This window comes from Trichomycterus rosablanca, chromosome 10 (genome assembly GCF_030014385.1).
Source record: "Trichomycterus rosablanca isolate fTriRos1 chromosome 10, fTriRos1.hap1, whole genome shotgun sequence".
Classification (NCBI taxonomy): domain Eukaryota; kingdom Metazoa; phylum Chordata; class Actinopteri; order Siluriformes; family Trichomycteridae; genus Trichomycterus; species Trichomycterus rosablanca.
This window is the reverse complement of record NC_085997.1, coordinates 38,834,839-38,858,340: the sequence shown is the minus strand read 5'-3', so window position 1 is coordinate 38,858,340 and position 23,502 is coordinate 38,834,839. Positions and strand designations below refer to the sequence as shown.

The 23,502-nt window shown below is 43.4% G+C and overlaps 1 protein-coding gene across 2 annotated transcripts; it reads left to right on the top strand.

Moving 5' to 3' along the window:
• Positions 1-2,962: 2,962 nt before the first annotated feature.
• mapk8b (mitogen-activated protein kinase 8b) lies at positions 2,963-21,831 on the top strand. 2 transcript variants are annotated; one of them, XM_063003313.1, is made up of 12 exons: positions 2,963-3,071; positions 5,837-6,015; positions 6,107-6,236; positions 6,487-6,545; positions 8,069-8,207; positions 8,285-8,450; positions 11,501-11,572; positions 13,473-13,655; positions 16,345-16,469; positions 17,434-17,497; positions 19,185-19,262; positions 21,036-21,831. In XM_063003313.1, the coding sequence occupies exons 2-12, from the start codon at positions 5,894-5,896 to the stop codon at positions 21,212-21,214; spliced, it is 1,317 nt and encodes a 438-aa protein (XP_062859383.1). In that variant the 5' UTR covers positions 2,963-3,071; positions 5,837-5,893; the 3' UTR covers positions 21,215-21,831. The 2 variants fall into 2 exon arrangements, with proteins under 2 accessions (XP_062859383.1, XP_062859382.1); XM_063003312.1 differs by having other exon boundaries at positions 21,031-21,831.
• Positions 21,832-23,502: the final 1,671 nt, after the last annotated feature.

Sequence of the window (23,502 nt, the reverse complement as noted above, 5' to 3'; positions counted from 1 at the left end):
TATACGGCTGTGGTCAAAAGTTTACATACACTCGTATGGTACGTGTCTATCGTTCTTAATAAGTGGCTGTCTGAAAATATACATACATTTCTAATCCCTTGTGATCCAAAAACCACAATAAAAGAGTCCTGCTAATACCGGTGGAAGTGTCTTCAGTATCTATCCTTGGCAAACAGACCACTGCTCCATTTCTTTGTAAAGGAAACGGTCCTCTGCTGATCGGCTCGTTTGTAGGGAGGGTGCTGCAGGGGGTTCCTCGTAACTGGTGCAATTATGACCTCTGCTGGCTGATTGATGCCACCTGCACAGAGACGGGGGATAACGGGATCAGGGTGTGTCTCTTCGTGCATGAATCTGAGCCACATATACTGGTACTGCACACGTGTCGGAGGGGGCGTGTGTTAGTCACGACTCTCCACAACCAGGGTAGAGGTCAGCATCAGTGGAAGTGAGAGGAAGTGTATTGCAAATTGGGAGGAAAAATTGGGGGGAAAAGGAAACGGTCAAACTATATGAATGATCTTTTTAATCCAAGCTAAATGTGTATTTCTGATCCAGCCAAATCGTCGCTGTTGGGCCCCTGAGAAAGGACCTTAAACCCCAAATTGCTTGTATTGAATTTTGTTATGTCACTAAACAAAAAACATCTACTTATGCCATAAATAATTCATTCAGTCACACAAAACAACAGCTGCAGAAGTGATCAAAATTCCGAGGCATGTTCTGTTCAAGTGTCTATTAACTTTTGACTACAACAAACCAAACAATTAGTGAATAATTAGTGTCGAACTTTTAAGAATGTCTTACATGATTCAGGTCAGTACGCTGAACTCAAGTGGTCTATTTTTAATTCCTTGATATGTCGATGTGGTGCTATGTAGCTGTCACACATATGTACAAGATTCTGTAATAAACACTGAGAAAATACAGCATTTTTCTTTACATCTAATTATTTTTGTGCACCCTGTTTCTTCATTATTGTTTATTATTAAATTTTGCCTTGTGCAGCCCTTAGACCAACAAACTCTTGTGAAAAATGCATAAACGTTTCAGCATCATTAAAAGAACCACCAAAAAACCTGAATCCTGAATGAATGTATTTGAAGCAAAAAACCTGATGTGAAAGGTGATGGTGGTGGTATATGACATGACGACTATTACATACAGGAATATATTCGTTGCCTAAAAGGACATCAGACCCCACAAAGGAGGAACATCAGACCCCAAAAAGGAAGAACATCAGACCCCAAAAAGGAAGAACATCAGACCCCAAAAAGAAGTACGTCTTTTTGGGGTCTGATGTTCTTCCTTTTTGGGGTCTGATGTTCTTCCTTTTTGGGGTCTGATCTCCTTTTTGGGGTCTGATGTTCTTCCTTTTTGGGGTCTGATGTTCTTCCTTTTTGGGGTCTGATGTTCTTCCTTTTTGGGGTCTGATGTTCCTCCTTTGTGGGGTCTGTTGTCCTTTTGGGGTCTGATGTCCTTTTAGGCAACAAATATATTCCTGTATGTAATAGACGTCATGTCAAAAAGAAGGACAACGATCCTTAAAAAGGAGGACATCAGACCCCAAAAAAGGAGGACATCAGACCCCAAAAAAGGAGGACATCAGACCCCAAAAAAGGAGGACATCAGACCCCAAAAAAGGAGGACATCAGACCCCAAAAAGGAAGAACATCAGACCCCAAAAAGGAGGAACATCGGAGCCTAAATAGGAGGATATCAGACCCCAAAAAGAAGATGATCAGACTAAAAAAAAAAGAACATCAGACTCCAAAAAGAAGGACATCAGACCTCAAACAGGAGGAACATCAGACCCCAAAAAGAAGGACATCAGACCCCAAACAGGAGGAACATCAGACCCCAAAAAGGACATCGGACCTTAAAAAGGGGGACATCAGACCCCAAAAAGGAGGAACATCAGACCCCAAAAAAGAGGACACCAGACCCCAAAAAGGAGGAACATCAGACCTCAAAAGAAGGACATCAGACCCCAAAAAGAAAGACATCAGACCCCAAAAAGGGGATCAGACCCCTAAAAGGAGGACATCAGACCCCAAAAAGAGGATCAGACCCCTAAAAGGAGGACATCAGACCCCCAAAAGAACATCAGACACTAAATAGGAGGGAATCAGACCTTAAAAAGAAGGACATAGGACCCCAAACAGGAGAACATAGGACCCCAAAAAGGGAGGGCATCAGACGTCAAAAAGTAGGGCATCAGACCCCAAAAAGGGAGGGCATCAGACGTCAAAAAGTAGGGCACCAGACCCTAAATAGGAGAACATCAAAAAGTTTTAGTACAAAAATCCTGAAATTCATCTTTCCTGAATCTTCTAAATGAGTCGGGTGCTGAGCGACACTCAGAGCTGGACCCTGTTTTTGGTTTTGGTGTGTCGACAGTGTGAACGGTTATTAAAACTTAGTAATGAACCAGCATTTCAGGCCTGAACGTTACACAATAAAGTGGTGGACGTGCTCACGGAAAGTGGCGGCTTTAAACCTATCAAATATGAAATCAAATACGTTTCTTATGATGTGTTCATAAGCTAAAATCAGGCAAATTAATTATGATTGTGATTAGCATCCGGTTTGTGTCTATCCAGGCATTGCGCAGGACTGTGGGCAGTCAGATGAAACAAAAACTGGACGTATGGACACCCTAGCGTGGTGTATATAAACTCCTTGGTCTAAACAGAGCCCTGAATTTAACCCTGTTAAACACCTTTGGGTAAATTGAAACATGGATTGAGTGTCAGATGTCTGACCAACATGTTCTAGGTAAAACTGTGAGTAAGTAAGAGCTGTTACTCCCTGTAAATAAACACTCGTTTTCGGGTGTCCACATACTTTTGGACGTGTGGCGTCCACGCTTTCTACACGGAAGCGCAGAAACTGCCTACGTCACGGCAACGCCAGGACTGCGTGACGTACTACGCAGGTTTCAGATCCTGGCCTGCCAGGAGAAAGGAAACGCGACGGCTTCCAGGGTTTGCGGTTTAAAGCGGAAAACAACTGGAATTAGAAACGATTCGGGCTTTTTCTCGCCCTGAACCATAAAGAATCGGATTCTGGTACGTGTAGTCAGTACAACAAGGTGTGTTGTGTGAGTAAACATCAGGTTAAGAGCGCCTGTTTTTGTTGGTCGGGTAGAAGGGTATTAGGCTTCGGGAGTACGGTTTGATTGCAGTGCACGGGCTGTGTCCCAAATAACTCCGTATACACTTGCTCCGCGCGCTACTTAAATTGTTGTGAGGTGGCTAGTGCACCCTGTCTAGTGCACTTCGGTTAATGTGGGAGCCGTTTGGAATTGAACCCTAGCGCTATTAGCTAAAGCAGGCTAGGAAGTGAATGTCAGAATGTGTTTTTATTTACTTCATTAAAGTTATTGTTTGTTTAACATTCTAATTTCACGTATTTCTGCTAATATATACTTTGGGAATTATTAAATTATTGGTTTGGTGTTCATTGACAGATCTGTTAGCCTCAACTTGCCCATACTTGTTTACATATCTAACACTAACTAGTACTGTATGTTCATTCTGTCAATCGGTGTAACATTATTTATCTTTATTTAAAATTAACATTAGTTGAAGTTTAAATATCTTAAAGCCTTAATTTCAGTGATTTCTGCAGCCATTTACTACAATGAATGAAAAAATTCACATGGACAATATATAGCTACACCGATCAGCCATAACATTAAAACCACCTCCTTGTTTCTACACTCACTGTCCATTTTATCAGCTCCACTTACCATATAGAAGCACTTTGTAGTTCTACAATTACTGACTGTAGTCCATCTGTTTCTCTACATGCTTTGTTACCCCCCTTTCATGCTGTTCTTCAATGGTCAGGACCACCACAGAGCAGGTATTATTTAGGTGGTGGATGATTCTCAGCACTGCGGTGACACTGACATGGTGCTGGTGTGTTAGTGTGTGTTGTACTGGTATGGGTGCTGCTGGAGTTTTTGAACACCTCACTGTCACTGCTGGACTGAGAATAGTCCACCAACCAAAAAAAATATCTAGTCAACAGCGCCCCGTGGGCGGCGACCTGTGACCGCTGATGAAGGTCCAGAAGATGAGCGACTCAAACAGCAGCAATAGATGAGCGATCGTCTCTGACTTTACATCTACAAGGTGGACCGACTAGGTAGAAATGGACAGTGAGTGGACACGGTATTTAAAAACTCCAGCAGCGCTGCTGTGTCTGATCCACTCATACCAGCACAACACACACTAACACACCACCACCATGTCAGTGTCACTGCAGTGCTGAGAATCATCCACCACCTAAATAATACCTGCTCTGTGGGGGTCCTGACCATTGAAGAACAGCATGAAAGGGGGGTAACAAAGCATGTAGAGAAACAGCTGGACTACAGTCAGTAATTGTAGAACTACAAAGTGCTTCTATATGGTAAGTGGAGCTGATAAAATGGACAGTGAGTGTAGAAACAAGAAGGTGGTTATAATGTTATGGCTGATCGCTGTATATATGCTGTATCTCATTAATTTGGTGTTCATCTTTGGTTCAGCTGTAAACTTAAAGGCAAAATCTGAAATGCCAAGAAACTTCTAATACGTCAGTCAGAAAGGAAAAGCAGAAACCCTAATATGATGAGTTTTTGCACAAATATGATGAGTTTTTGCACCCTCATCCCAAAAGTTAATGTCTTTAATGATGTAAAATAGGATCTAGATAAGCCAGAGGTGTTTTATAAACAGCTTCTCTGGGCCGATGCATTGAACATGAAACTGGACTTCTCTAACTTGCCTGTGCCCATATAAATAGGGACAGGTTGTTTGAGTGTTAGTGGGCTTTGTACAGATCTCAGAAAGTGGACCATATATTCGTCACTGGTGCTGAGATGCAGGTGGAGTCGTCCACGGTCCAGCAAGCTTTTCATCACGACACTGATTGATTCCAAACCTCTTCTTGGTCGTGATTTTTCACGTTCGTTGGATTTTGTTTGCATTTCAGATGTTCTAGATGGCTGTTCGTGAACTGAAAACCTAGTGACCCGCCCTGCGGGATTCTAATCAGACATCGAACTCATGAGGCAGATTATTTAGATGCTCTACTTAGACAGAGATTACGTCACCACAGTCTCAGTTTACTAAGCTGATCGTCTCCCTTCGCGTACTGTGAAACGCTTAAACTGTCCCTGACGCCGCTCAGGCGGCGCAGCGGTAAAAACACACGCTGCAACCAGAGCTGGGATCTGGAATACGTCGTATCGAATCTCAGCTCTGCCTGCCGGCTGAGGCTGAGCGGCCACATGAACAACGATTGGCCTGTTGTTCAGATGGGCGGGACTAAGCCGGATAGGGACTCTCTCTCATGACTGGTGCAATTACGACCTCTGCTGGCTGATTGATGCCGCCTGCGCAGAGATGAGAAAAGAGTGCTGTCAGGGTGTGTCTCTCCGTACACAACGCTGATCTGCACTGCACTCGTCAAAGTGTAGGTGACGAGATGCATACGGCTGCTGCCCACGTGTCGGAGCGGGCGTGGGTTAGCTCCGTTCTCCTCGATCAGAGCGGGGATCGGCATTGGTGGAGAGGACGCGTGACGCAATCGGGCAATTGGACGCGTTAAAAGGGAGAAAATGCATTAAAAAAAATGAACTGTCCCCGACGAGCCCCAGTTTACAAATAAACGACACTTGTGAACCTTTATACAAATAAATACAACCCCGCACTGAATGCTGGGATTGCCTTCAGCGCTGACGAGGCGTCGGGCGCTCCCTCGTCATTCAGTCGGATCATCACTCAGAATTAGGAGCATTTTAAGGGCTCTAAGTATTTAGACACGCCCTGTTCCCTTTCAGATCCGGCGTCGCGAGTCTCTCTTGAATGCTCAGCTCACCGTTCCGACGCACATCACCATGAACCGGAACAAGCGTGAGAAGGAGTACTACAGCATAGACGTGGGAGATTCGACGTTCACCGTCCTGAAGCGCTACCAGAACCTGAGACCCATCGGCTCCGGGGCGCAAGGCATCGTGTGGTGAGTCTCGATTCGGATTCTCGATTCGGATACGTGAAGCGCTCCAACGAGCGCCCCTGACAGTCACTGCGATCGCTCTCTCGTCTTACAGCTCGGCGTACGACCACATCCTGGAGAGGAACGTGGCGATTAAGAAGCTCAGTCGACCCTTTCAGAACCAGACCCATGCCAAGCGGGCCTACAGAGAGCTGGTTCTCATGAAGTGTGTCAACCACAAGAACGTAAGCACTGTGTTTATTTATTTATTGAACACGTTTGGGAGGGTTTGTGCCTAACCTGACTGAAGAGGCACAAATTCCTACTGACGCACTCCAAAACCTTGAGGAAAACCTTTCTAAAGGAGAGGACGCTGTTATAGCCGTATATTAACATACATGGTTTCTAAATGGGGTGTCCAGCAAGCCGTAATTCAGTGTCCACATACTTTTGGTGATTGCTTTCAAAGCAGCAGTTTTGTGTGTTGTTCTGCAGATCATTGGACTCCTGAATGTATTCACGCTACAGAAGACGCTGGAAGAGTTTCAAGACGTGTAAGTTACCCGACATCGCACAGAATTCCTTCACACACACACGAGTAGATTTGGCCGTCACGGATGCTAATAGACGGGAAACCTCTATGTTCCCTTTGAGGAATGTGCATGAGCATTCCAAACTTTCCTACTAGCACTTAATCTCAGTGATGTTTAGTGGTCTTGAGTTCAGGACTGGTGCTAAAACACCTGAAATCAGGTGAAATAATTTGAAGTGGCGTCCACATACTTTTGGCCATACTGTGTATGTTGAAAATGTAAATGCTTGAGAATAAGAACGAGCTGTTGGGAGGCCAGTAATGAGTCCTAATGAATCATTTGTGAGTCAGTAGCGCTTTTCCACCAAAAGAACCCTGGTTCTGGTTCTTGAACCGGTTCTGTTCGGGTGTTTTGTAGGGCAGGGGTTTTCAACCTTTTTGGGCATGCGCCCCCCCCTTCGTGTGCCAAGCGCGACTTGCGCCCCTCTCGTAATGCCACGACCCCCCGGTCTGCCATCCCACCCCCTCCCCCCCCCAAGGGGGCGCACCCCACAGGTTGAAAAACCCCTGTTGTAGAGAACCAACACGCGTTTCCACCAGTTTTTGGGAACCGAGCCTGTGTCGTCAACAATGTGCGTTACATAACGAAAGTAACGAGTAACATGATGGTGGAGCGTGTAGATTATCTGTGGGGATTTGTGCTGCTGCGTGGATCAGCTGTCGGCGATGAGAAGACGTGACGTGTTCGTCTCAGTTCTTGTTTTCTTTAGTTCAGTGACGTGAGAAGCGTTTTGTGCTTCGCTCTCACCGCGTTCCACGATACGAACAAACTGTGTGAAATAACCATCAAGCCCAGTCTAACAGCTCCACGTGTATCCGTGTTTAACTGGATTTACTTCACGTGTGCTGGTTCTGCAGCTCCAGGTTCTGAATCCACAAAAAGCTTCAACTAAATAAAGAGTAACGTGTCCGAATGTACTAACAGTACCACACAGGAACTACATTTATCTACGTTATTACTGGTTATAAGCGCTCTGTACTGGTCCGGGGCGCTTTTACCACGACATATCAAACAGATCGTCTCATTTGAGGCGCAAACTGGCTCAAAATTCAATCAGGTGAACTTTTAAAGATAGAAGAGAAGCATCGAACATTCGGCTCCACAGAATAGTAATGAATCATTTGTGTTCCAGTTAGGAGTAAATCACTTGGGGACTCAAAAACATGTGATATTAGATGAAATTATTTGACGTAGTGTCCACATAGTTTTGGCCGTATTGTGTATATTTAAAATTGGAACGATTGAGAATAAGAATAAGCTGTTGGGAGTAATGAATCCTAATGAATCATCTGTAAGTCAATCATTAGTGAATCGCTTGGAGAGTGGCTCATAGCGCTCAATCGATATTGTTCACCTGTTTGCGGTGGGTAATTCAAAGTGGCGTCCACATACTTTACGCCGTATTGTGTATATTGAAAGTGGATCAAAGCAGACGGGGTGTGTCTGTACCCACGTTTTGTGCACGGTTGCGTCTCGCTCTGCAGTTACCTGGTGATGGAGCTGATGGATGCCAACCTGTGCCAGGTCATTCAGATGGAGCTGGACCACGAGCGACTCTCCTACCTGCTGTACCAGATGCTCTGTGGAATCAAACATCTACACGCTGCAGGCATCATACACAGGGTGAGACTTTGTTCGGTGCAGAATTTACCATAACGCTAGACTTCAAATCACCCAACCCGCCGCTCTCGCCCATCCAGGACCTGAAGCCGAGCAACATCGTGGTGAAGTCCGACTGCACCCTGAAGATCCTGGACTTCGGCTTGGCTCGCACGGCCGCCACGGGCCTGCTGATGACCCCCTACGTGGTCACGCGCTACTACCGCGCACCCGAGGTCATCCTGGGCATGGGTTACCAAGCCAACGGTAAGTGCCGACCCAGCATGCCCGGAGAATCCCCCTCCGCTTCCACCTCGAGCTCTCGGGTTCCGATCTCAGCTGTGCCGACGACCTGGCTGCGACCCCTGCTGGCTGGTCGAGGCACCTGCATGAGGGGCGGGTAACTCTGGGTCTGTCCGAAAGCCTAGTGACCCGCCCTGCTCCCACTGCCTACCTGATCGGCTGCCTCAGTCGAGAGGGTTCTAATAACACGTGGAGCTCATAAGGCAGATTATTTAGACGCTCTACTTTACGTCACCGCAGTTTTAGCTCACTAAAAAACTTGCTCAAGGGCCCAACAGCAGCAGCCTGGCAGTGGCGGGGCTTGAACCAGCGACCTTCTGATTACTGGTCCAGTACCTTAACCATTAGGCTACAGCTGCCCTGTGGCGAGCAGTATGACGCTCTTTGAAAATAAGCAGTCGTCGGGATGGTGCAAGACCCATTGATGAGATTAACTGACAAATCCAGGCACCGGAATGCAACTGCAAGGCCAAAACGCAGCTGCATTCTGGGTAAAGTGTTACCAAGTTCGTAGGAGCCCTGTGATAGAGGCAGTAAATTAGTTTGTGCGAGGCTGCATGCAATTCTCAACCAGATCTGCATCTGGCACCTCTCAGAGTCGAACCCGGGTGCCGTGTGTGTGTTTTCTGAATGCAGCGTAAGATTATCCGGGGGAAAAAATAGTAATAAAAGGCGGAAAAACTTCGGTGATCCCGCGAGCAAGATTTCTGTGCACGGTCACATCGAAAAATACAAAAAAACGTGGAAACGAGGGCAGCTTTTAGAGAAAAGATTTGTAATTCCGTTTAGTCTTGTTTGGGTGTCCAAAAATGGGTCGCAGGGAAAAATAATAGCGATTAAATAAACAAATTTAAACAGGCGCCAACACGAAATAAACTTGTACAAGAACGCCCCCTTGTGGAGGCTTTACGTTACACCTTGTGGGGGGGAGATACACGTTCACGAACTACATCATTTGCTTTCCTGAGTTTCTAATTAAATACTGAATGTTGTTCAGATGATCTAAGCCAGGGGTGAACATGTCCCCGTCCCAAAATATTTGGAACACGTCACACACATCAGATTTGTAACGAGTGTATATATGCAAAAGAACCGTCGAGTATTCGTACTGCATTCAGTTAAATGCACGTCAAAGTGTACAATCAAATTTGCATTTTTTTTCTTCCGTCCCAACTTTTTTGCCACCAAAGGTGAACGCAGCTAGTAGAAAATGCTATAAACCAGTCCTTAGCTGGTGAAAAGATGCGTAATTCCGCTTAGTCCAAACAAATTTAAAGAGGCACAAACTTGTACACGAGCGCCCCCTTGTGGAGGCTTTACGTTTCACCTCGTGAACCACAGTGGGACCAGATCGCCAGCGTTTTTATTCGTTAGGTTTATTTCGTTCTGTGTTTCATTTTGATGCGTTGCGTGTCGCTTAAGACAAAGTTGAAATAAACCCCCGGCGTAGGAGACGCTCGGCGGCCGACCTTGTGCCTGTTGCTCATGCGTTGTTTTCTCTTCTTCCCCCCACGCTGCACGTTTTAAGTGGATATTTGGGCGGTGGGCTGCATCATGGCAGAAATGGTCCGACACAAAATCCTCTTCCCGGGGAGGGACTGTATCCTTGTGATGGCGTCATCCGTCCAGCTTCGAGTTATGATTCGTTAAATAGCTGCATCAGCGCGCAATCTGAATTATAGACACGTGTTTATTCAGCAAACCATGCTCAGGACGTGACTCAAAAGCTGATGTACAATTTATGACCAAAAGTTTATGGACACCTTTTTTAATCGTCGACTTTAGTTGTTTTCGCCTCAAAACGTTGCTTAAGAGAAACTACAACAGAATAAATGACATTCTTCCAGACCTGAAACAGGTAAGGACCTTCCCTAAACTGTTGTTGCATCACTGCCCCCCTGTGCACAAAGCGAGGTCAATCAGGACGTGCCTTAAGGATCAACAGTAACCTCGATTCAACAAACGTGGCCACAAATTCTCACAGATACACTCCAGAATCATGATTGTCCAGGTGGTCACAGTCAAGTGAGCTTTACATCTAGTTTTGAAAGCAGTGTAATTGTGTTTTTCTAGCCCTATTTATATGGGCGCAGAGAGGTCAACAGCTTTTTAATCTAAACACACACACTTCGCTACTCAGAATGTGTTTGGGTCGAATCTCAGGCACTTTTGTTTCTAAGTGGAAGATGGGCTGTGCATGAGTAACAGGACTGAAAACGTTTTTAACCTAGAATTAGTCAATACATGAAATACAGCAGCATGGAGAACATGCTAAAGCATGAGAACACCAGGCTAAATCTACTGATTTATCACAAAATGTTCTTTTTTAACATAAAGAATAAATAGAGGTAACAGGAATGATGTCGATGTGGAGACGAGTCTGATCAGTCAGAGTTACAATATTATCAAACATACACGGGAAAAGAGGGAGAACCTACTAATGCTCTTCCCGTGAGCATGTTTATTATCAGAAGGATGAATATGACTGAGTGACTAAAACATGGAGTTTAACCTCATTATTCTACATTTCTGGTAGAAAATAAAGATTAAAAACGTCGACGTGATCTGGAGTCACCGAACGATGCAGGAAAAAAGGATTTCTGACAGATTTTGCTCCTTATATTTAATTCTAAAGTGTTTTACAGAACATTGAAGTTAATTTTCAGTTAAATTTTATACATGTAATGTCCTGGAGACGGAAATGCGGTGGAACGGCAAGCATACACTTTGTCCACAAGTATGTAGACACCTGAGTTTGCTTTACTTTGTGCATTAAAAATAATTGAGCATTAAAAATAATAGATATACGTCTGTTAGCAACTAAATTATGAACAATTAGGAAGGGTGTCCATAAACGTTTGACTGTAAAGTCAGTTTGAAAGACGTGCATGTTGTCTAACGTTACGGCGTTCTCTCATCATGTCCACGTTCCGTCGTCTGTATTAAGCATGGGCTTTTCTTTGCACCGTGTGTGTGTTTGTGTTCATAATTTGGTTATCATGTCATTTTTTCAGTTGATGTCTGGTCTGTTGGTTGCATCATGGCCGAAATGGTCAGAGGCAGTGTGCTGTTCCCAGGCACTGATCGTATCCTTACCTGGTCTTCATCCATCCTCCATTTGTCTCTGGTGGTATTCGTCTGTGTCTTCTGTGTTTACTTTCCCTGTCTGTGTCACTTTTATCACAAATGATGAACGATGGAAGACGTTCCCGAGAGATTGGGACACGAGCAGCGTGAGAAAATAGACAAATGTTCCCAAAAACGAGCATTATTAGTTGTTTAAGAAGAATAATTTAGTATACTGATGTGTTTCAGTAGTGATTTCACCATCTACAGTCCATAACATTATTAGTAGATAGATACTTTATTTATCCTGAAGGAAATTATTGGTCTCCAGTAGTTTAACAAGCAAAAGAAGAGAAACTAATACAGATAAGGTAATTAAATAAGGTAAATAAGGTGCATTTATACAGCATATGGTGTGCAACAGAAAAACACTATGTGCAAATTGTGCTTCTGGTACATGTATCTATTCTTATAAACAATATATACAGATATATAAGAATAAATATAGAAATAAGGATATTGTTTTAGTTATAAACATATACAATGTGTATATACAGTATGTATATATAATAGAATATGACTATAGACTGTGTCAGACATAGGTATGGATGAGTATAGTAGTAAATCTGTGTGTAAAAGCCACATTCTGCTTGTGTTACAATAATGTGGCTTTGTAGTCAAAGAGTGCACTAGCTAGACTCACCTGACTGCAGTTCAGAACGGATGGGGGGGGGGATACACGTTCACACACTACAACAGTTGCTTTCCTGAGTTCCTAATAAACATGTCCCTGTCCCAACTTTTTAGAAACATGTTGCAAACATCAGCTTTATGACGAGTGTTAATATGCAGAAGAACTGTCGAGTATTTGTCCTGCATTCAATTAAATGCACGTCAAAGTTTACAACCAAATTTGCATTTTTTTCTTCCGTCCCAACTCTTTTGCCACCAAAGCTGAACACAGCTAGTAGAAAATGCTATAAACCAGTCCTTACCTGCCATTACTGCGACTGATTAAGTCGGCCAGGGCGTACAGAGGACCTCAGAGGATTTTTCTTCTGCTTTCATCTTCCGGTCATGCTGATGCCTTAACCAGCCAGCAGGAGTCACTGTTGCAGCAACAAGGAGGTTATTTCACGTCCTACCTTCCACTTCCTCCGACCTTAATTGTGTCTGTTGGGTTCCCGGCCATTCTAGAGCCAAACTCGGATGATGGTGGGCTAGTGTGTTAGACTAGTTATTGTCATCTAGGACAGGGTCACAGAAAAAAAATTATAATTAAATAATTAAAATAATAATAAGAATAATTAAATTAACTTGTATGTGAATGCTTCCTTGTGGAACCTTTATGTTATAATTGGATTGTCCAATGGTGGGAGTGCCGGAGGGGATTGCTCATAACCGCTGCAGTTACGCCCTCTGCTGGCTGATCGATGGTGCTGCACGGAGACGTGGAATAATAGGGATCAGTGCGTGACTCTCCCGTGCACGATACGGATCTCCGTGAAAAGAAGCAGTCGGTCCTGCACACGTGTCGGATAGGGTGTGTGTTAGTCATGGCTCATATCAGTCAGGAGCGGAGGTCTGCAGAAGAAGAGGGGAGATACTATCGGGGAATTGGATATGACAAGACTGGGACAAAAAACCTGACATCAGTTATAATTATACAATTACTAACTGTAGCCCAGCTGTTGTTCATCACACTGACCACCCACCTGTGGAAAGAGGCCCCATATAGGCCCTTCTTCAAGCGCTGATGCTTGGCCAGAAGTCCTGGCTCCCAATTTATCCCAAAAGGCACCATTTTTTAATAAATCCCCATAGTACTAGTTCCTAATCAGAGGAGGAAAAGAACTAGAACTAATCCCGTCCGAGCAGGACTCCTCCCGGCGTCTCTTCCCTTAACCGAGCGCCTTTCAGACATCGACCAGTGGAACAAGGTGATCGAGCAGCTGGGAACGCCGTCCCAGGAGTTCATGATGAAGCTGAACCAGTCGGTCAGGACGTACGTGGAGAACAGACCCCGATACACAGGCTACAGTTTCGAGAAGCTCTTCCCGGACGTCCTCTTCCCTGCTGACTCTGAGCACAACAAACTCAAGGGTGAGAATCGAACAGCTTTCTTTCCCAGCATGCACTACGATAATAAACCTTCAGACACCACAAATGCAGCACTGTGCCTACTACATACTGCATACTACATACTGCACTCAGTATATACTGCATACTGCACTCAGTATATATTACATACTGTTCTCAGTATATACTGCATACTGCACTCAGTACATATTACATACTACATACTGCACTCAGCATATATTACATACTACATACTTCACTTAGTATATACTACATACTGTTCTCAGTATATACTACATACTGCACTCAGGATATATTACATACTGTTCTCAGTATATACTACATACTGCACTCAGGATATATTACATACTGTTCTCAGTATATACTACATACTGCACTCAGGATATATTACATACTGTTCTCAGTATATACTACATACTGCACTCAGGATATATTACATACTGTTCTCAGTATATACTACATACTGCACTCAGGATATATTACATACTGTTCTCAGTATATACTACATACTGCACTCAGGATATATTACATACTGTTCTCAGTATATACTACATACTGCACTCAGGATATATTACATACTGTTCTCAGTATATACTACATACTGCACTCAGGATATATTACATACTGTTCTCAGTATATACTACATACTGCACTCAGGATATATTACATACTGTTCTCAGTATATACTGCATACTACATACTGTTCTCAGTATATACTACATACTACATACTGTTCTCAGTATATACTGCATACTGCACTCAGTACATATTACATACTACATACTGCACTCAGTACATATTACATACTACATACTGCACTCAGTACATACTACATACTGCACTCAGGATATACTACATACTGTTCTCAGTATATACTGCATACTACATACTGTTCTCAGTATATACTGCATACTGCATACCGCACTCAGTACATATTACATACTACATACTGCACTCAGTATATACTGCATACTACATACTGTTCTCAGTATATACTGCATACTGCATACCGCACTCAGTACATATTACATACTACATACTGCACTCAGTATATACTGCATACTACATACTGTTCTCAGTATATACTGCATACTGCATACCGCACTCAGTACATATTACATACTACATACTGCACTCAGTATATACTGCATACTACATACTGTTCTCAGTATATACTGCATACTGCACTCAGTACATATTACATACTACATACTGCACTCAGTATATACTGCATACTACATACTGTTCTCAGTATATACTACATACTGCACTCAGTACATATTACATACTACATACTGCACTCAGTACATATTACATACTACATACTGCACTCAGGATATACTACATACTGTTCTCAGTATATACTGCATACTACATACTGTTCTCAGTATATACTACATACTGCACTCAGGATATACTGCATACTGCACTCAGTACATATTACATACTACATACTGCACTCAGGATATACTACATACTGTTCTCAGTATATACTGCATACTACATACTGTTCTCAGTATATACTACATACTGCACTCAGGATATACTACATACTGTTCTCAGTATATACTGCATACTACATACTGTTCTCAGTATATACTGCATACTGCACTCAGTACATATTACATACTACATACTGCACTCAGTATATACTGCATACTACATACTGTTCTCAGTATATACTGCATACTGCACTCAGTACATATTACATACTACATACTGCACTCAGTACATATTACATACTACATACTGCACTCAGGATATACTACATACTGTTCTCAGTATATACTGCATACTACATACTGTTCTCAGTATATACTGCATACTACATACTCTTCTCAGTATATACTACATACTGCACTCAGCATATATTACATACTACATACTTCACTTAGTATATACTGCATACTACATGCTGCACTCAGTACATACTGCATACTACATGCTGCACTCAGTATATACTGCATACTACATACTGTTCTCAGTATATACTGCATACTGCATACCGCACTCAGTACATATTACATACTACATACTGCACTCAGTATATACTGCATACTACATACTGTTCTCAGTATATACTGCATACTGCACTCAGTACATATTACATACTACATACTGCACTCAGTATATACTGCATACTACATACTGTTCTCAGTATATACTGCATACTGCACTCAGTACATATTACATACTACATACTGCACTCAGTACATATTACATACTACATACTGCACTCAGTACATATTACATACTACATACTGCACTCAGGATATACTACATACTGTTCTCAGTATATACTGCATACTACATACTGTTCTCAGTATATACTACATACTGCACTCAGCATATATTACATACTACATACTTCACTTAGTATATACTGCATACTACATGCTGCACTCAGTACATACTACATACTACATGCTGCACTCAGTATATACTGCATACTACATACTTCACTTAGTATATACTACATACTACACTCAGTATGTTCTGCATACTACATATTGCACTTAGTATATACTGCATAGTACATACTACACTCAGTATATACTGCATTCTACATTTTTTATTATTATTTGTGTGACTGTTGTTCCTGCTGTTTTCAGCTCATCCCGCAACTCTTCTAAAGTGACTGCTGGCTTCTGTCCCATCTTTAAGTTGTAAAACCATGTGTTTTCACTTGCAGCGAGCCAGGCTCGAGACCTTCTGTCCAAAATGCTGGTGATAGACGCATCCAAGCGGATCTCGGTGGACGAGGCGCTCCAGCACCCCTACATCAACGTGTGGTTCGACCCGAGCGAAGTCGAAGCGGTAGGCGTTTCTTTTAATCAGGCTACACACTACCAAAATGCACACACACACTGTCCACTTTATTAGGTACACTCCATTTTTGTCTGCCATATGGATGCTCTTCGTAGGTATACAATTACAGACTGTACCCAGCTGTTTGCACATTTACATTTACCATCCACCTGTGAAAAGGGAAGCTTAATGGGTCAGTGTGAAAACCTACCTGATCTACCTGATCAGCTGCCTCAGTAGAGAGGATTCTAATAAGACCTGGAGCTCATAATCAGATTATTTAGACGCACTACTTAGACAGCGACAGAGTTTTAGCTTACTAAGCTAACACAGTTAGCCTGAGGCCGCTCAAACCGCTAGCACGCCAGCTAACGCCTCCCTCCGTGTACTGAAGACGCTTAAACCGTCCCTGACGCCCCAATTTACAAATAAACCACACTCGTATAATCACACCTTTATACAGATTAAACATCAACGAGAATTTATTTACATTTGAAAGGAACTCCGTTGGTTGCTCCGCATTATATTCGTCCATCGAAGTCGTGCCGCACTGAATGCTGGGATTGATCTTCAGCGCTGAGGAGGCGTCGGACGCTCCCTCGTCATTCAGTCAGATCATCACTTAGAATGAAGGCGCATTTAGACGGATCTAAGAATTTAGACACGCCCTCTTCTCTGGAGTGTAGGATGATGGGAATTGTGTCTATGTACAGTAGAGAGATCACACAGATAATATTTCACCAATAGGGCCATTCCTGACCTGATAATAGGTGGGCGGTATTAGTGTCGGCATCAGTGCGGCCCAAAGTATGTGGACACCGGACCATGAGCTTGTTGCACGTCCTATTTAAAGTGTGTTTGTGTGTTTGGGAGAGTCTGAATGGCATTTATGAGACCTGACCCCCAATTTATTATTGAATCCCCATTGAATCCCCATTTTATTTATTTTTCATTTTTTGGATTTCCGTTCCAGCCACCACCGCTGATCACTGACAAGCAGCTGGACGAGAGGGAACACACCGTGGACGAGTGGAAAGGTGCTGGATCTTATTATTACACAAGTACCTGCCGCTATTGAAATGTTTCTTGGTTTCAGAACTCGGGTGAGAGGATCGGATCGGATCAGATCACTGTCCTGGTAAAAGAATAACCAGCCCAGAGTGCTAGTTAAGGCTCGACTCTTGAGTTCCGGTCGCCCAGCAAATACAGTAGCCCGTGTCTGACATTTTAAACATATCCAAGGAAAAGGAATAGAATAGATTCAACATCGTCATTGCTCAGTACAAGAACAAGGCAAAGAAATGCACTTAGCATCTACCAGAAGTGCAAACATCAGTACATATATGGTATTAGATCTAAAAACATAGCAGTATATACATAATAGTAATAAGCATACGAAGGGGAATAGCTAGGTGTGCATAGTAGTAATAATAATATAGATATGTAAAATAAATAACTATGCATTGGGTCTTAATGAGTATATAATTGTGCAGATATGTATGAGGTCACAGTCTAGTGGGTAGACCAGGGGTGTCAAACTCATTTTCACCGAGGGCCACATCAGCATTATGGTGGCCCTCGAAGGGCCGATTGTAACGTATCCTGCTGTGATTGCAGTCACATTGCTGTTTTTCTTGGAGGCTGAATTCTGCATTTATATCGTCCTCCTTTACCACAGACACGGCCTCATAACACAAGAGACGCACCGCTTTCTCTTCCTGAAGCACAAACTTGTTTTCACTTTCATTACATTTCCTCCTCATGCTTAATTTTCTTAATTATCTTCTTGTACATTTTAGGATCATGTGTAAATATGTGTAACATCATCTACTGGCGGGATGTGTCACTTTGTAGGTCACAAAATCAGCCTGCATTTTGAGAGATGCAGTTTGTTTAGGATTTTACAGTGTATTTTTAAGACAATCATTCTGCCCTCACTAATAGTTTATCCCCCTTTCTCAGCTAGACAGACAGACAGACAGACAGACAGACAGCTCCCTTCAGAATACAGTCGGTTTATTTGCTTCCCAGCTGTGTGATACACTGTGTGCATCAAAATGAAGTAAAAATACAAACAATAAAAACAATAAAGAACTTAATACAGTAAAAGCACACAGCTGTAGTCAAGTGTTACATCTGGTACAATATGAGATTTAACCAAACGTAAAATAACGAGTTAAAATTGTGTGTAAAGATACTAATTGCTATAGTAACGTAACGACAGTATTTAATTACGGTAAATTTGTAACTAAAACGCTGTGATATACTCACTAAACATTTACTAACAACTGAGAATATAAACGCCACGACTTACAGACGATGCTTCTGTATTATACTGCAATATAATTATTTGTATTTATTTATTATTGTTTACGTTACTGACTACGCTACCCCGCGTTCTCTTGCCGTAAAAGTCACATGGCTTCTTAGCGAAGGTTAAAGTTAGTTGCCATGACTACGATGTCGCGTTGTCTCTTAAAGGCGCAGGAGCGCATTCAATTATAAGCGCGTCTCTGTAACGACTCGAACCATCACAAAGTCGTTTAAGCTCTCGCGGGCCGGATCAAATGACGCGGCGGGCCGGATCTGGCCCGCGGGCCGTGAGTTTGACACCCCTGGGGTAGAGCCTTTGAGCAAGGACCTTAACCCTCTCGTATCAGCCACCTCAGGACGTACACATTGTCTTATCTCACTCTGATCTGAACCCTTGTCGTTTTTAAACAGAACTGATACACAAGGAGGTGCTGGACTGGGAGGAGCGCTCGAAGAACGGTGTGATCCGGGGTCAGCTAGCCTCACTAGGTAAGTTTCACCTTCATCTTCTGTACGTGTCAAAATATTCCCCTGGAAATGTCCCGATCATTTCAAGAAGCGCTAGAAATTGGCAACGATCGGCAGACGCAGAGTCATTGCTGCTGCGACAGCGACTCCTAGTGTCTGGCTCGGGCACTGCAATTCGCTGTGAAATTCAAACTTCGTTGTTTGTGTTTAGCAGTTTAACGTTTTTCATTCGTGCAGCGGTCAAGCGCCTCACGTTCACTGGTTAATCTGCACCATGAGACGTCCTAGCAATCCTACGGCAATTCAGTCAGCAATCGCCTAGTCAAAATGTCCAAGATGTGGAAGTGTAAGGCATCTAAAAACACGACTCTGGTAACCGAGATTGGAACTAACAACCAATTCTGTGGGTCTCAAACCTCGGTGTACACACTGGTGGGCTAACGAACTGCGCGCCCCCAGCCCAGTCAGCTTCTTTTTGGTTCTTAACCCCTTTAATGGTCTGCTTTAGGGCAGCTGTAGCCTAGTGGTTAAGGTACTGGTCCTGTAATCAGAAGGTTGCCGGTTCAAGCCTCACCACTGCCAGGTTGCCGCTCAGATTGTATACGGCCACAACTGTAAGTCGTTTTGGATAAAAGCGTCTACTAAATGCCGAAAACGTAAATGGTTGAGCTTAATTTGTGTTTATACAACAGTTAGTTCCGACCTTACAATCTGATTGGTTGAGAAGGGTTCTAACTGTGCTGATATTGGTGATAACAGCACGGCCTTTTCACACCACAACTGTATTACTCCGCTGACGCGTCGCCAGTAACGACGAGCTTCATGCACACAAACGCGCACGCAGGCGACACCGACTTTATCCCCGATCGCGTTTTAAATCCGTTATCTGATACACAATCTAGCGCACTGTGTAGGGAACATAACCAATTGTCTAATTCACTATCTAGTGCACTATGTAGGGAACATAAATCAATTGTCTAATATATTGTCTAGTGCACTATGTAGGGAACATGAATGCGTTATCCGATACACAATCTAGTGCACTGTGTAGGGAACATTAATGTGTTTGTAACGCGAACAGTTAGCAGCTCCTAAGAGTTCTGTTATCACCCATAATCCTTTGGTGTGTGCGAGAGGTTTTTGGTTTCTTTTTTTTTGACTTTTTCTTCTTGTTCTTACCTCCCTGAAATGAGTTTTTGCAACTTGGGATGTCTGCTTTGTCGTGTTAAACTTTATATTGGTTGTGGAACTACTTTTTGGCGGAAGGTATTGTCAATATTAAAGCATATTTAATATGAAATTCAGGGCTTCTTTGATTTATTTTCTTTCTTTATTTTGTAAAAACTGTCGTATAAAAGCAATAGAACACTCGAGGTCGTGTGTTATCGCGAATAACGTCACGGCTCTGATGATCTACTGTACTCGCCTTCGGCTCGTGCCCGCGACCGAATCACAGCCGTGATGTTATTCACGATAACACACGACCTCTGGTGTTCTATTGCTTAACTAAATACTTGGGTTTGGGCCATGTGTGTTAAACTCAGAAATACTGAGTATAGCTAGAAGCTGATAAATCATCCATAAAAGTCTCCACTGTTTGGTAGAGGCTTATTAAAAATACTGTGTACACTGGTAACAATATTTTACTTGTTTGTTGTTGGTATAGTCCCAAAAAAATCCAACATCTAAACATTATTTTCCTTGGTGAGACCATTAAAGTGTTTAACACTGCTTGAAAAACCCGCTTGAATTTGATCTGATGTTGTTTCGTTGTCCTTGTGCCCCACAGCTCAGGTGCAGCAGTGACCGGCGAGCCCCAGCACGACCTTTCGTCCTTCACCTCCCCCATGTCCGCGGTCGCAGCGCCGTCCACGGAGACGGAGAGCGACCCGGAGGCTTCGTCGCCCACCCCAATCCCCACCCACCCTACCCACCCCCACCCCTCCGCGCGGCCGCCGGGCCATCGCAGTTGACCATCGCCCCCACCCTCCCCGTTCTCCTGTCCTTCCTCTTTCGGGATCGGCGACCCAACGCATCCGTTTCAGACTCGCTGTAGTTTTATTTTTTCGGTCGGGGGGGGGGGAGAGGATTAACGGGGAGGTTTTCACACCGAACCAGTGTTACTTTGGTCACGTTTTTTTTTTTTGGGGGGTTTTCGGGGAACTCGATGTGGTGTCGGACTCCAGCTACAGGAGCTGCGTCCGCGTGAACTGGTCCGAGGTCTGTAAAGATCGTTGGGTGACTGTTTTTAAGAATGCCTTTTATTTTTACGCTTGTGGTGAGCCGTGATCGTTACAGTTTAGCGGCGCGGCGCGGTGAGGAGCGCGTCGGTTCGCTTGAGCAGATATTACTTCAACGTCTCGCATAAATCCGTGCTGCAGACTGACCAGGCCAAAGCGTTTATTTAATTTTACTATTTTAATTCAGACGCTTTTAGGGTCCTTAAGCTACTGATTTCGTCCTGGGTTTTATTTCTTCTGCTGCGTGACTTCGGGACGCGGTTTAATCTGCTCGTTTTGCTATGTGTTGATTCAGACTGTACAGTTTTTAAGGGTAAAATCTTTAAAGCATTAAAGGGTAATTTAAGGTTGTTTTTTTGTCTTTAGAACTGTGTACCGCTGAGCACCGCGGGGTCGTGAGGGGTTCTTTGGCGTACGGTGTGCTCGCTGTAAGATATAAAAAGGAATTTGACGGAATACAGGGGTGGAAAAATCCTAAAATCATTAGACAGCCAAAGCTGTGTATCGTTTAGCAGCTATTTTCTTTAATTAATTCATAAATTTCATGAATTCAGCCGGCCAGAGTTCAGCACGAGTGTCAAACAAAATCGCTCGAGATAAAACGAAAAGCTGATCGAATGCTCGAACGGTCCTTTAATCTTTATCAGCGATTCTCGTTCTTTTGGCTATTGTGGATCGTTCATCCCGAGGTTTGATGTGCTGCTGATCTGAAGATATTAAAATTAAAACAGAATTTTAATAAGTTAAATAATTAAAATTGGTTATACACCGATCAGCCATAACATTAAAACCACCTCCTTGTTTCTACACTCACTGTCCATTTCATCAGCTCCACTTACCATATAGAAGCACTTTGTAGTACTACAATTACTGACTGTAGTCCATCTGTTTCTCTACATACCTTTTTACCCCGCTTTCACCACAGAGTGAAATGATGAGGTGGTGGATGATTCTCAGCACTGCGGTGACACTGGCATGGTGGTGGTGTGTTAGTGTGTGTTGTGCTGGTATGAGTGGATCAGACACAGCAGCGCTGCTGGAGTTTTTAAATACCGTGTCCACTCACTGTCCACTCTATTAGACACTCCTACCTAGTAGACGTAAAGTCAGAGACGATCGCTCATCTATTGCTGCTGTTTGAGTCGGTCATCTTCTAGACCTTCATCGGTGGTCACAGGACGCTGCCCACGGGGCGCTGTCGGCTGGATGTTTTCGGTTGGTGGACTATTCTCAGTCCAGCAGTGACAGTGAGGTGTCACTGCAGTGCTGAGAATGATCCACCACGTAAATAATACCTGCTCTGTGGGGGTCCTGACCATTGAAGAACAGCATGAAAGGGGGGTAACAAAGCATGTAGAGAAACAGATGGACTACAGTCAGTAATTGTAGAACTACAAAGTGCTTCTATATGGTAAGTGGAGCTGATAACATGGACAGTGAGTGTAGAAACGAGGAGGTGGTTTTAATGTTATGGCTGATCGTTACACCCCTGATACGGTGTCATGTGATGTGTGTATGGAATGTAAATGAGAGAGACCGTTGATGTCAAAAGTTTACGTACACCTGTGAGGGACGTGTATGCCATTTAGTCTGAGTTTCATCAAGATTTCGGAGTGCGTCTGTGGGGATTTGGGCTCACGACAACGTTCCAGTTCAATCCAAAGAAGAATCAGTGTGGTACGATCAGTAGAAGGGGTGTCCACATACTTTTGGTGTGGTGTGGTGTAGTGTTCACGCCCCTCGTGAGTATATGTAAACGTTTTGACCTTTCGTGTTAGATTAACGGGGTTGACGTGACGTTTTAGGGTGTAAAATATCGTTTTCTACGTTGGGGGTTTACGCAAGTGCTGATCGGATGGAAGCGGATCAGGAAATAAACGGACGGTTGATAAATGTTATGAATCCTGAACCATGTGATTAATGTGATTATAGCACAAGTTTCTACGTTGTCGTGTTCTGACGTTGTGTTGTAAGTGCTCTTACGAATCTCTGGCCTCCGGAAACGAATGTTTAACGACTTT